We start from the raw sequence: 13,702 nt of genomic DNA, 5'->3' as shown, positions 1-13,702 counted from the left end.
AAGATTTTTCAAAAGTAGCTAAGAAATTTAACATCTCTATCAAATACAATGGTTCTAGAAATACCATGCAAACGTACTATTTCCTTGAAGAACAAATTAGCCACATGTTTAGCATCATTGGTTTTATGACATGGAATAAAATGCGTCATTTTGAAAACCAATCAACAACAACATAAATAGAATCATTATCTTTCTTAGAGCAAGGCAAGCCATGGGTGAAGTCCATGGATGAATCAATCGACGGTGCACTTGGAAAAGTTAATGGAGTATAAAGACCACAAGGGTTTACCTTGGAATTTGCTTGATGGCAAGTAACACACCTTTCAACCAAACATTCAACATCACATCTCATTCATGGCCAATAGAAGTGTTCTTGCAGAAATAGTAAGTTTTGGCCCAAAGTGCCCCATTAGTCCTCCACTGTGTGACTCTCAAACCAAAAAACTCCTTAAGAAACATACAAGAATACAAAGTTTATCTTTATGGAACAAGAATCCATAGGCAATGAAATAATAATCTTGGGCAGCTTGCTTACAAGAGTTATAAATCTCGGTAAAATTAAAATTGTTAGTGTAATTCCTTAATGCATTCAAATCCTAATAATTTAGTATCAAAAAGAGTTATTAAGGAATACCTACGCAAAAGTGCATCGGTGACCACATTTGTTTTGTCGCTCTTACACTTAATTACAAAAGGAAATGAATCGATGAATGTTACCCACCACGGATGTCTCTTACTTAGTTTGTTTTGAGACTTCAAGTGTTTGAAAGACTCGTGGCCTATGTGTAACACGAACTTCTTTGGGCGCATATAATGTTGCCAAGATTGTAGGATGCGGATTAATGCATACAGCTCCTTGTCATAGGTAGAGTAATTTAAGTCCATTTCATTCAATTTTTTGCTAAAATATGCCACGGGTCTGCCCTCTTGCATCAAAACGGCTCCAATCACTATTCTAGAAGCATCACACTCTATTTCAAAAGTCTTATCGAAACAAGGTAACGACAGTAAAAGTGTATGTGTGAGATTGTATTTAAGTAGTTGGAATGACTTATCTTGGTCGGGACCCCAACTAAACTTCTCATTTTTCTTGATGATGGCGGTCAATGGTGTAGCTATGGTGCTAAAATCTTTGACAAAGCATCGATAATAGCTGGCCAATCCGTGAAAGCTCCTCATGTCGCTAATGCTTGTAAGTTTTGTCCATTCGTTAATTAATTTCATTTTGTCTTGATCAACTTGGATTCCTTGTGCACATACTACATATCCTAGGAAGACAAGTTGTTTAGCGTAGAAAGTACACTTTTTAAGGTTAGGATAGAGCCTTTCTTGACGTAATACATCAAGCACAATTTTAAGATGCATAACATGCTCATCTAAGCTCTTGCTATAAACTAAGATGTCATCAAAGTAAACTACCATAAATTTTTCCAAGAAAGAATGTAAGACATGGTTCATCAACCTCATGAATGTACTTGGTGCATTAGTTCAACCAAAAGGCATAACTAACCATTTCTACAATCCATGTTTAGTTTTATAGGCAATTTTCATTCGTCACCTTCTTTCATTCTTATTTGGTGATTGCCAATTTTTATATCAATCTTAGTAAAAATTACAGCACTATGTAGTTCATCAAGCATATTATCAAGTCTAGGTATGCGATGGCGATACTTTATCATTATAACATTGATAGCTCAACAATCGGTGCACAGCCTCTAACCACCGTTTTTCTTAGCTACAAGTAGAACCGAAACAACATAAGGGTTCAAGCTCTCTTGAATCCATCCTTTATTGAGGAGCTCATCGGCTTGGCATTGTGTCTATCTGGGGGCTTGTTTAGAAGTGAAGCTCCGGGAATGAGATAAATTTGATGCTCAATTCATCTCGTAGGTGGTAAGCCACTTGGTATCTCTTTGGGAAACACGTCTTGATATTCTTGCAAAAGGTCAGTAATAACATTAGGTAAAGAAACATCAAAATTATTAGTAGACAAGAAAGCTTCTTTACACATGAGTATGAAGAGAGGCTGGCTAGAAAATAATGCTCTCCTCACGTCTTTGGCCTTTGCATACATACTTTGCTTTCTCTCCTTTCCTACCGCTATGGCCGACTCATCATTAGCCTTTTTTTTTTCCTCTTTTTTTTCTAGCCCTCAATTCTTTTCTCTCTCTCAGATTTTTCTTCCTTTCACTCTCTTGTTTGAATTCCATTTGATGGCTTGCTTGATCCTTATACACTTGTTGGGGGTGTAAGAATTGCCATAGACAAAAGAGTATTTGTTGGCAAATCCATCAAAATTAACCTTTTTATCGAATTGCCAAGATTGACCCAAAAAAATATGTGCTGCTTGCATTGGAACTATGTCGCACAAAACCTCGTCCTCATAACTTCCAATGTGAAAGGAGACTAGAACGTGCTTCATCACACATACCTCGCCACTATTATTGAGCCATTGCAGCTTGTATGGCCGAGGGTGCTCACTTGTTGGTAAGTTCAATTTATCTACCATTAAAGTTGTGAGGATTCAAAAATTATTTTTATATTTTGTATTTTCAAAAATTATTTTTATATTTTGTGTTTCATTCTACTTGTCTTGAATTTTTGGTTGATTTAATGAGTCATGATTTTGATTCCTATTGCCCCATTCAACTTGAATTCATAGTGCATTATGCTAATGTGACCAACTAGTGAGGTTTGTGCAATAAATATGGTGAATTAAATGGACTTTTGTGTAAAAAGATTTTTGTGAATAGAGGTGTTAAGATATCATTGGAGGAAGAGAGATATTTGGAAAATTAAGATAGACATGTTTCTTGGCCACTTGTCAATCATCCTTTCAATCTTGACCAAGACCAATACAAATTCTTCTTATAACCAAGCTTCATTTCATCACAAAACTTTCTTCTTCCTTGGAGCAGGGGTGGACAAAATTTTAGGGGAGAAAAAGAGGGAGAGAAAGCAAAAGTTTAAGCCTTGATTCTTGTCTATTTAGTGAGAAAGCAAGAAAACAACTCAAATCTACTCCATTAAACCTTGAATCAAGTTTAGAAGGAAGCTCTTGGAGAAGTACTTGGAGGAGGATAGCATTGCAACCATGTTATTTTGCTTGCTATCCTAGGTTTTGGAGGTAAAGAGGTAAACTTTGCAAGGAAACTTAGTTTTCTTCCCTTATCTTTGAGTTTATTTGAGGTACGATGTTATAGAAGCTAAAGAAAGGAGCTTTATCGAAGATTTCATATTTTTATCAAATTATGTTGCAATTTTCAGCTTTGGTGTGTAATCTATTTAGCTTGATTTAGAACTTATATATGTGCAATTTTGATGAAAAGGAAACATTTTAGGGAGGACTTCATGTTAACTCAAGTAATGCTCTAAATTTCTAGATTTGATGCATAAGGTATATAGTTTAGTTTAGAGTTTCTATAAGTGACCTTTTGATGTATTTCTTTGCTAAGAACATGAACTAAATACCTCTTGACATGTTAGCTATTATTTATTGTGTTTTCACCATGCAGATAAGGTTGAAATCTGAAGTTAGAGAAAGGAATTTAAGGACAAGTTGCTGGAAATTCTTGTTTGAGTTGGAAGTTTGGGATGGTTTTGACATATTTTGCTCAAGATACTTGCTAATATTTTGATCTTCACATGTATGTTGATTTGGAGTTTTTCACAAGTATGTTGATTTGTAGCTTTTCACAAAGAGTTTTGGTGAAGTAAATCTAGTTCTTTAGATTGTTTAGATACTGGATTTTTGCCATGAATCTAAGTAAGAAAAGTTAGGATTTTGGAGAAAAAGTTATTAAGTCCTTGCTGAAAATTTTGCTACGGTTAGCTGAGAGGGCGAGAGAGAATTTCATCTTTATTGCTAGAATTTATGTGGTGATTTTGACATATTTTGGCTCAAGGCACTTGACAAGAATTTGGTCTTCACACCTATGTTGGATTTGAGCTAAAACAAAGAAGTTTACGAGGAAAAAAATGATTTGCTCCAAAACATTTTATTTCTCAAAATTTCCAACTTTGAACCTCAAGAACCTTGCCTCGTTTTCTTCAAAATTCGTGACTAAAATTGACCTAGTTTTACTCCATAGTTTGCTTGAGACATTGACCTATCATGTATGTAGTTTTTCACTTGATTTGAACAAGAAAACCTTGTGAATTTTGAAGGAAAATACAAGTTATGTTTGTTGGAAATTTGACAGCTTGAGTAGTGGTTTAAGAACTCAGGTTTAGTTGCTTTTGACCTTGGGTCTTGAAGAAATTTTGACACCTTATTACTTTTCACATGCTCTACTATATATGATCGCAGGGTTCAAGAGTGGCCTAGGGGGCGAACCTGTGATTGAAGTGTAAAAATTGTGATAAGTCGGTGAGTGTTCCAACTGCATGTTAGGATCAAGTGATTTACTTGATTGATTCTTCATGTGACTTGTTGATCGAAATGTGATTTGTTGTCTGAAATTGCTAGATATCTTGACTTGTTATTGCAAAGGCAAGTGTGTACTTTATCGCACTTGACCTGCTAAACTTGCTTGACTTGATATTGAATAGGCAAGTGTGTATCTTATCGCACTCGACCTAACTTGACTGAGCTCTTGTTATCCTATTTACAAGTGAACTAATATACATGTGCATGACTTGAAAGTCAGTTGGAGATGTTATTTCATCGACTATACTTGTTCTTGGAATCCCAAATCCTATCGGCTAGTTAGTTAAATCGAGTCAGTAAGGGCTTGGTCAAGGTGATTGACGAACCACGGGTCTTGTTACTTGTTTAATCCACTGGATGCATCATCTGGGATTGGTATACTCGAGTATTACTACCCACTTTTTTGGCATTTGGGCCCAGTAAAGAGGGTTGATCGAGGGAAAGGAAATTTGTGTAATGCAATGATCTATGGAATTTGTTTATTCCTACATTTCAAACATTGATGGAGTGTCAACGAACTCGAAAAATGTTGCTGCTGAACTGGCTTGCAAAAGCCAACTGTATTCTTTGAGTTGCAAGTGAAATACTGAACGGAATTAAGTGCTATGCCTGGAATCTGGCAGGAGCGACCATATCAGTTGTATCAACGTTTAAATCTTGAATGCTCTGCTTGGAATCTGGCAAGAGCCACCGTATCAGTTGTATCAATATTTGAATCCTGAGTGCTCTACCTAGAATCTGGCGAGAACCACCGTATCAGTATCCGTATCCTTTTCTTCTGTGCTAAATTGTTTATTTGAAATTGTGAACTATTACTGCTTTCGTTTGTAACTATTAACTTTTTTCGCTTTAAGATTTGATATATGTGATTGTCATCTTGCCAATTTGACTGCATGTTTTCTTGGAACCTCACTGGATTTTTAGTTCATCCCATTATTTGTTTTCCTTAACAGGGATTGGAATCATGGATCTGAAAAATAGTGAGTTCGAGAGTTGCAATTTTCGCTTTAAGTAATTGCCATCCTAGTTGTACTTAGCAAATTCATTGAACAATTTGTATGTCAATCCATTTAGTTATACATATAAGTATGGATGTTTTAAAAAGTTGGATGATTTGTAATGTTTGATTAAGAAATTTCGTACTTAATTTGGCGTTAATGTTATCTCTCAAGTTAATGTTAGTGAGTGAGTCCTGGCGAGAGTTGGACAGGCAGTCCGCTAAACCTTAGGGTATGCTCTAAGGGGGAGTGGGGTCATCACAAAAGCACTTGTTACGTTAGTGCAGCCTCCCGAGTCAATCATCATGCTACACACTTTGTCTTTAAGTGACAACGAGTGTCGACATTTTCCCATTGGAGCTCGTCTTTACTAATTTGTGTAGTAAGTGCTCTTCATGCAATCAAACTAACCTTGTCATTTGTAGGGTGGCACTTGGTTCAAGTTTAGGAATTGTAATTGGAATCACGTCCAATAATTCAGTATGGGATTTGATCAAGAGTATCATTACAATGACTAGTGTTTGGAATATATTTATAAGGTTTCAGAATCAACTTATTTTTCATTTTCTTTTCTTTATTTTTTTGTTTTTCCCTTTTTCCTGCTTCTTTCTTCCCAGCCCTTAAGTACTCATGCTTTACCAAATTCTTTTGAAGCACCACCTGACCATCACCAATCAACCTTGCAGTCTGTGTAACATGGGAGAGCGACTGACAAGAGATGAGAGAAAGGCTTACACAAAAAGAAAAAATAGACAGCAGAGAGAACTAAATAGAGAGGAGCAACTACCATAGAGTATTGGAGGAGAGAGGAAGAGAGTGAAGACAGAAGAAAAGAGAAGGTGATAGAGAGATTGACAAGAAAGGAGAGAGAACCAGATAGGGTGGGGCTGCTGCCATGGAGGGTTGGATGAAAGAGTGAAGAGAGATGAAAAAGAGAAAAGAATGATAATGAAATCTTGCTCTGGAAGATGGAATGAGAGGGAAAAAATGAAAAAGGAAATCTGATGGTAAGGTGCTGCCATGGAGGTTGGGCCGATGTGATAGAGTAATGAAAACGATAGGTTTTCTTTTCTTTTTTGAAGTCTTTGAGTCAAATTGAGTCAAATTTGGAAATCCACCAAAACCCCCAAATTTGTTAGGGATTGAGAATCCCCAAATTTTAATGATTCACTCCAAGATATTGAATCCAATACATGCAACCCAAACAGTAAGAATTGCAATTATTTCAATTAATAATTTCGATCCCCTTTTACCAAACTACACCTAGGTAATTCCTCTATCTCACTGGTTTCCTCGATAAGTGGTGGCATCCTCTCATATTCGGCTTCATCGTCCGTGAAAATTTCCCCATTTGATAGAACCATTACCGCTTTTTGATTCAGGCATTGGCTGGCTATATGCCCTCTCCCTTGACATGTAAAACACATAGTGTCATGATTACGGGACTGAGATGGATCATTCGCGGGTATTGAAGCTCCCTTCGATTCACTTCTTGGCATTTCTTGCTTTGGCCTTTGAGTGAGGAACTGGTTGTCCCCATCTCCTCCTTTATTGGCTGATTTCATGTGATTGGAGGTGAATAAGTAGGATGGAATCGTGTTTGACCCCTCCTCTTGAGCCTCCGCTCAATTTTGATTGCCTTCTCGACCATCTCGGCTATCTCTATATAGTGTTGCAATTCTAATTGGTCAGCAATCTCTGGCCTCAAACCATTTAGAAAATGAGCCATGGTTGCCTCTCTATCTTCCACAATGTCGCCTCTTAGTAAGGAGATTTCCATGTCCTTGTAGTAATCTTCGACACTTCGGCTGCCCTGCATCATGGTTTGGAGCTTATGGTACAAGTCTCTTTGGTACTTACTTGGAACAAAATGCCTGCTCATGATACGCTTCAATGCAGCCCACGTATTGATAGCCAGTTCTCCACATCTTCGCCGACTTGTCATCTTTTGGTCCCACCAAACTATGGTGTAGTCAGTGAACTCTACCACAACCAATTTCACTTTTTGTTCCTCAGAGTAGTCATTGCAATCAAAGACCAATTCAATTCTCCTTTCCCACTCAAGGTAAGCATCTGGATCGGATCTCCCTTTTCAAGGAAAAATTTTCATTTTAATGCCTTTTATAGTGTCCCCAACTAGTCTTGTATCCTTCGCAGTCTCTTAAGGTGCTCTTCCTCATCATTAGAGCTATCAGATTCTTCTACTCGACTTTTGCCGTGGAACGATTTGGAATTGCTAGGTGAACTTCATGTTTTGTAAAGTTCTTCATGAATTGGCTCCAAAGCTTGGTCTAGCATCTTCGTAAATTTAGCTTCTAGCATTTCAGTGAAAATCTTAATATCAAATGGTTGAAGATTTTCTTCACCACCATTAGACATTGTTATATGAAACCTACAAAAATTGGTTAGTAATAAAAGAAATAACCTCACACTCTCCCTTATGTGTTTCACTCACACTCGTGTATCACTCAAGTGTATGTAACACTCTCATATTCTCATCAATTAGTTCTCAAGGCACTTGATTGCTTCACTTGAAGAAATTAGAAATTGCTCAAGTGTTCCAACCGACTTGTAGTCAAGAATCACTCAAGGAGTGGTTAATGATAATTCGGTTCACTTGGACTGAGTGTTGAGCTCAAAAAGGACTAGATTTAATTCAAAGGACTCGTGACTGCTTGCTAGAATTTGGACAAAGATGGATGAACCTGAGCGGATTAATTTGGACAAGGAAAGACGAAACCTAGATCACTAGGAAAACTCAAGGAATCTGAAACTGTTTTGAAATTAATGTGGCTGGCTGTTTTGGAATGAAATCTCCTACCCTTTCCTACTCAAATCAGGTTTTTAACTTCCTCTTAGTCAAATCCAAGAGGTACTAGGAAAAGGCTTTCAAATTGGAAAGAAATTTCCTTTGATAAACCACAAGTGACTAACGAAATTGTTTTGGAAATCCAACTAGGGTTTGGTGTTTCATTTCTTGATTCATTTTTTTTGAATTTGAATCAAGAAGAAATCAAGAATCGAATTTCCAAGCCAAAGTTGTCCATATTTTTGTTTATTTCTGCAACCAACACTAGACCTTCAAGAATGTAAGAATTCAAGTTTGGTTGAATAATAACTCAAAATTCCTCAAGGTCTTTCAAGAACCCTTCGAAAAAAATTCAAGAAATTCCCAAAAACTTCAAGAACCTGTGTCGCAGCTTAATAAAATCAAGAAACACTTCAAGAACGGGTCCAAAAATCAATCAAGTGTTCCAAGAAATTCAAACAGCCACGGATTGACACTTGAACTGCCATGAAGTGACACTTGAACTGCCACGAATTCATGAGTAAGCAGGTTTTTTTTGCTGGAATAATATCACAACTAAATGACACAAATTAACACATAAACTGAATGGAAAAACACGATGAATTCAACAACCAGGAAACTCGGGCAATTTCAACAAGAAAAACCCTAATAAAACGCAAACCCTAAACCCGATGGACAAGAAACCCTAAATGACAATCACGATTCTGGTTTTTTTTTTTTTACAACACAAGAGCCAAATGTAGTAAACCCTAGAATTGCAAGACTCACATGGATGACTCAAGAACAAGACACGGCTAACTTGAACAAACAATTAACAAACAACAACAAATGATCAACAAGAGACAAAAGGGATATACATGATACCGTCAACTAACTCTGATACCAAGCTGATAACGAACCCACCAAGATGGCTAGAACTTTTATCCCACAAAGCCCCGAATTTAGACTCATATATCAAAGTTGAAGTGATGGAAAACTTTGACCCTTCTAACCCATGGAGTTATGAACATTGATATGATCGTAACCCATAACTCAATAGAATAGCGAAGCAAAGTGTTGAGTAAAGCAACGCCACAACCAAGGGTGTTTCTTGGTTGATCAATCGATTGAATACTCTCAAGACAGTCTCTCAAATATTCAAGCAAGCTCTCAAGGAAGCCAAGAGAACAAATTCTCACAATTTATTGCTGGAAAATTCTGAATTATGACACAAAGTGCATGAGACAGCTTATTTTAACATTTGTCGAACCCTAGTTCCTACTCCAACAAGGAAACAATGAAAACAAGTGAAATTCCTACCCAAACTAGGACACATTACCTCGGGCAAGACACTTAACAGAGCTGGCCGTTATTCTCTACTAATAAACAACTCGAACTATTAATGAAATGTTGGAAATAATAACTAAACAATGAAGACTAATCCATGGATCAAGCTTGTACTCGAACTACTCCTCTTGAACTCGAATGTTGTGACCAACCTTGAAGTCATTCTCTTCCACTTCCGAAACTTGAAATAGGGTATAAATGGTCTTGTCTTGATGTTCAAGTCCTTCAATCATCATAGGTTGACCTACTTGATCTTTCACCGCATGAACCAAGACTTGTAGAGACTCCCTTAACTTCTTAGCTCGTGATCTTGTTATTAGTCCGACTGGAACCTTCATGTGTGTATCACCCTCACCATGTCCAGTCATGATCACCATCTCATCACTTTCTCACATGTTTTGATTTTTTATATGATCGATATATGCATAAAAGTAATATTTTAAATTCAAATTTTGCATAGTTGTTATTCATCCAAAACTGACAGTGTATACAAGATATATATATATATATATCCCATTCTTGTTTCTTAGATTACTTAATTATTTTTTACCAAAAATCGATTCATGTCCTCTATTTGGATTTTTCATAATGTCATGTATTGGTTGATCTATTTAGTTCCCTAATTTTGACATTGTTCCAAACATGTCATATGATAATCATTCTCTTAACAAATACAATTTGCTAATCATATATACCAAAAATAATGTTTGGATTTGGTATAGGATTATAGATTGGTTAGTTTTATTTCGTTGCTAATTTTACTTAGTTCCAAACATGCTTACAATATGTAACCCTCCAATAATGTAATTAAATAAATGTAACAAAAATAACTATACATATCTAAAAGAAAAAATAATTTTTTTATTAGAGAAACTGTCAAGGTAAAATTGCATTGACTTGAGTCACTCACAAATTAATTTGGGGAAACAAATTATTGCAGTGATTTTCACTATGAGTTTGCTTTGAAATAGTGTTGTTCCTTAGACAAAAACATTCACATTATTTTGATAATTTTGTGTTCATCCACTCTTTGATGTGGGCTGAAGTTGCAGAAGAAATTGTAAATTGGAAAAAAAAAAAGTCTCAATTGACTCCATAGACCCATTTTTCTGCATTGCTTGTGTAGCTAACCAACTCTTCGGGCTTGAACCATAGGCTGATTTCATCCCTTACAGTCTTAGGGCCATCACTTCCATGAATAATATTCCTTCCAACCACAACAGCAAAGTCACCTCTGATGGTTCCAGGTTCTGATTTCTGTGGATTTGTAGCTCCAATAAGTTTCCAGTCGGATTTTATTACTTCTTCACCTTCCCAAACCATGGCAATGACAGGACCAGAGCTTAGGAAGCCACAGAGGCCATTAAAGAATGGTCTTTTCCTTGAGATCATGATAATGCTTTTGTGCAAATTCCTTTGAAGGAACCACAATTTTCATTGCCATGAGCTTAAAACCTTTGCATTCAAGCGGGATATAATTTTTGCAATCAATCCTCTCTGCACCCCATCAGTCTTGATGGTAACAAAAGTGCGTTCCAACTCTGCAGCATGTGCTTCTTGCTCTGTGAGCATGTAAGCTGCTGCAGGAAGGGCAAGGAGCCCTGAAATCGAACTTCTAGAAGCATTTCCTGGATCCACCTTGTCAGGCACGGCAAGAGTAGTTGCCCTTGCTCTCAATGAAACTACTGTTGTTCGCCCTTCGGAAAAGGCACGAGAGCTTTGCCTGCTGGAAGTAGAAAGAAGAGTCCTTGCAGCTCGTGTAGCATATCTGCAAATTTAAAATCTCATTTTCTTTCTTTTCCTTTTCTCAATTTATCTAATCAAAATTTATGAAAAAACCGGTTCGGGGTTTGAGGTGAAAAGGTCAGAAAGAGAGACCAACAATAATCGCAATGGATCTTCTGTCTCGCATCCTGTGCCACTTTCTATCCCACTTTTTATTATATTGCTATTTCTCTTATATAAATATCATGTTTTAGTTCTTTTTTATTTCCTTAATATCCAATAACTATTAACTTAGTAATACACAAAATTTAACAAACTCAAAAAATCAAAATGCATAAAAAATGAGATTTTTCATGAATTTTCTGCTGTATTTTTTAATTTTCTATTATATATTATTTTTTGGAACTTGTTGTATTTATTTTTTATTCAACTAATAGTTATTGAATGTTAAGAAAACAAAAAAGAAGTAAAACATGATGTTTATGTAAGAGAAATAGCAATATAATAAAGAGCAAATTATCCGATTGGCCACTAAACTTTTGCAATCGTCGAGTTTTGGTCACTCAACTATTAAAAGTCTGGTTTTGGCCACTCAAATATATAAAAGCGAGACGCGAGGCCATTCTGTTAGATTTAGCCGTTAACTTCATCGATGCGTCTGTTTGCACGATTTCCAATACAAAAAGCAGGGTCAATTTAGGAAGTTGAAAATAGACCTTCTTCTTCTTGTTGTAAAAAGCTAATAAAGATTACTTTACCAACTATTTATAAAATTAAAAAAAAAATTGTTTACAGAATAGGCCTGAAAAAATAGATGCAGCTACAAATATACCATTACACGAGTAACTCTAGCTCAGAGAAAAAAAAAACAACAGGAAAGAAAAGGAGAATTCAGCTAAAGAATAAGCACACAAACTCAATACTTGCGATGTTGAATGGGTATATTGGAAGCTTTCCAAATGGCAATTTTCTCAAAAGCTTCAATGGGAAGTACAAAATGTGCATTAGGGAAATTACAATGTCCTCCACCATCAGCTTCAAACCCATAATTCGGAGCACAAAAGTTAGTCGCAGTAACAATAATGGAAGTCCCAAGAATACACCATCTCATGTCCTGAACACGCCTAACTTGAAAGCAAGCTCCACAGATCTGACCCTTTTCAAACAGGACTTTACTGAGTGCAGCTGTGGCTTTCCCGTATCCCATTTTCTCCAGGTCCCCATAACCACAAGCCCCACCAACCGGGTCTCCCGGTTCCGCGACGGCGTAGTAGGTGGCTCTGGCGGATCTCCACTCTGTGTAGGAGGAGGGGGTGGAGGAAGAAGGGAAGTAGTGGTAGTGGGAGCGGACTAGCTGGGGTAGTGGGAGCGGACTAGCTGGGAGAGTAGCATTCATGCTACTCTCAGGTCCTAAATTGTCCCTGCCTTTTGTATTGGAAATCGCACGGACAGACACATCGATGAAGTTAACGGCTAAATCTAACAGAATGGCATCGCGTCTCGCTTTTATGCACTTTAGTGGCCAAAACCAGACTTTTAATAGTTGAGTGACCAAAACTCGACGATTGCAAATGTTTAATGGCCAACCGGATAATTTGCTCTATAATAAAAGTGGGATAGAGAAGTTGACTAAATAACAATCTTTGACCAACATAAACTAATTATCCAAGTTCATATTCCCCATAGAAATAATAATCATTACCATACTAAGCGAGAGTTCGGTTGCTACAGTGAAAATGGACCAGTTATCCGGTAATTTTCAACTTTGAGCGCATTTGGTATTGTTAGTTGGACAAGAAACTTTTTGGAGCAGTTGGTGTGCGTTTACTTTCCTTCTTCAGGTGTGTGCTTCCTTTTGCAAGTAAAATTCATAGATATCAGGCTGGCTTGTGGTCAACTGTCCGATTGTGCGAAATATATTACATTCAAATTAGGACCATCAAATTAAAATAACTCCTCTTACCAACAAAAAAAAATCAAATTAACTCCGCTCGGGAAGTTTATTGCATGGAAATTAAGACCGCTTCACAAATTAAGATCAGTGGTGAGTGGGCGATGTGTCAAGCAGTGTGTGGGAGCCGCATGGCCAAATGCTGCTTTGAAGATGACTTTCTCAGCAGATTGGTAGGCGAGAAAGCTTTATGCGAGTTTGAGCTTCTAAGCTATTTGCGAATTTCAGCTTCTAAAGATTTACGTCAGTTAGAGCTGCTGAAGATTTACGTGGCTTCTGTTTACTTACCATGTATGAATTTACATGTACCATTGATTAAATTCAGGTAGTATAACTGATAAGGTTCAGGTAGGGCATGAATTCTTTTTCTCCTTTCTTCAATTGTGAGACCACAGGCGGTTGATTGATTAGCGTCAGACAGAGTTTGAATCTTTTGTTTCTTGCTTCAATTCTGAGGCCAGCGG

The 13,702-nt window shown here is 36.9% G+C and overlaps 1 protein-coding gene and 1 pseudogene across 1 annotated transcript; both read right to left on the bottom strand.

The window, feature by feature from the left end:
* Positions 1–10,645: 10,645 nt before the first annotated feature.
* Positions 10,646–11,350, bottom strand: LOC140038654 (nucleoside diphosphate kinase 3-like; annotated as a pseudogene).
* An 853-nt stretch (positions 11,351–12,203) lies between these two features.
* LOC140038392 (expansin-A13-like) lies at positions 12,204–12,683 on the bottom strand. Its single transcript, XM_072083732.1, has one exon. It carries the CDS (start codon positions 12,681–12,683, stop codon positions 12,204–12,206), a length of 480 nt encoding a protein of 159 aa, XP_071939833.1.
* Between the last annotated feature and the right edge of the window lie 1,019 nt (positions 12,684–13,702).

The sequence above is a fragment of the Coffea arabica genome, chromosome 3e (assembly GCF_036785885.1).
Source record: "Coffea arabica cultivar ET-39 chromosome 3e, Coffea Arabica ET-39 HiFi, whole genome shotgun sequence".
Taxonomy (NCBI): domain Eukaryota; kingdom Viridiplantae; phylum Streptophyta; class Magnoliopsida; order Gentianales; family Rubiaceae; genus Coffea; species Coffea arabica.
Note: the sequence above shows the minus strand (reverse complement) of the source record. Positions and strands in the feature narration are given on the sequence as shown.

Coding starts and splice junctions, on each gene's coding strand:
- LOC140038392 (XM_072083732.1), bottom strand. CDS start 12,683: ATGAATGCTACTCTCCCAGCTAGTCCGCTCCCACTACCCCAGCTAGTC.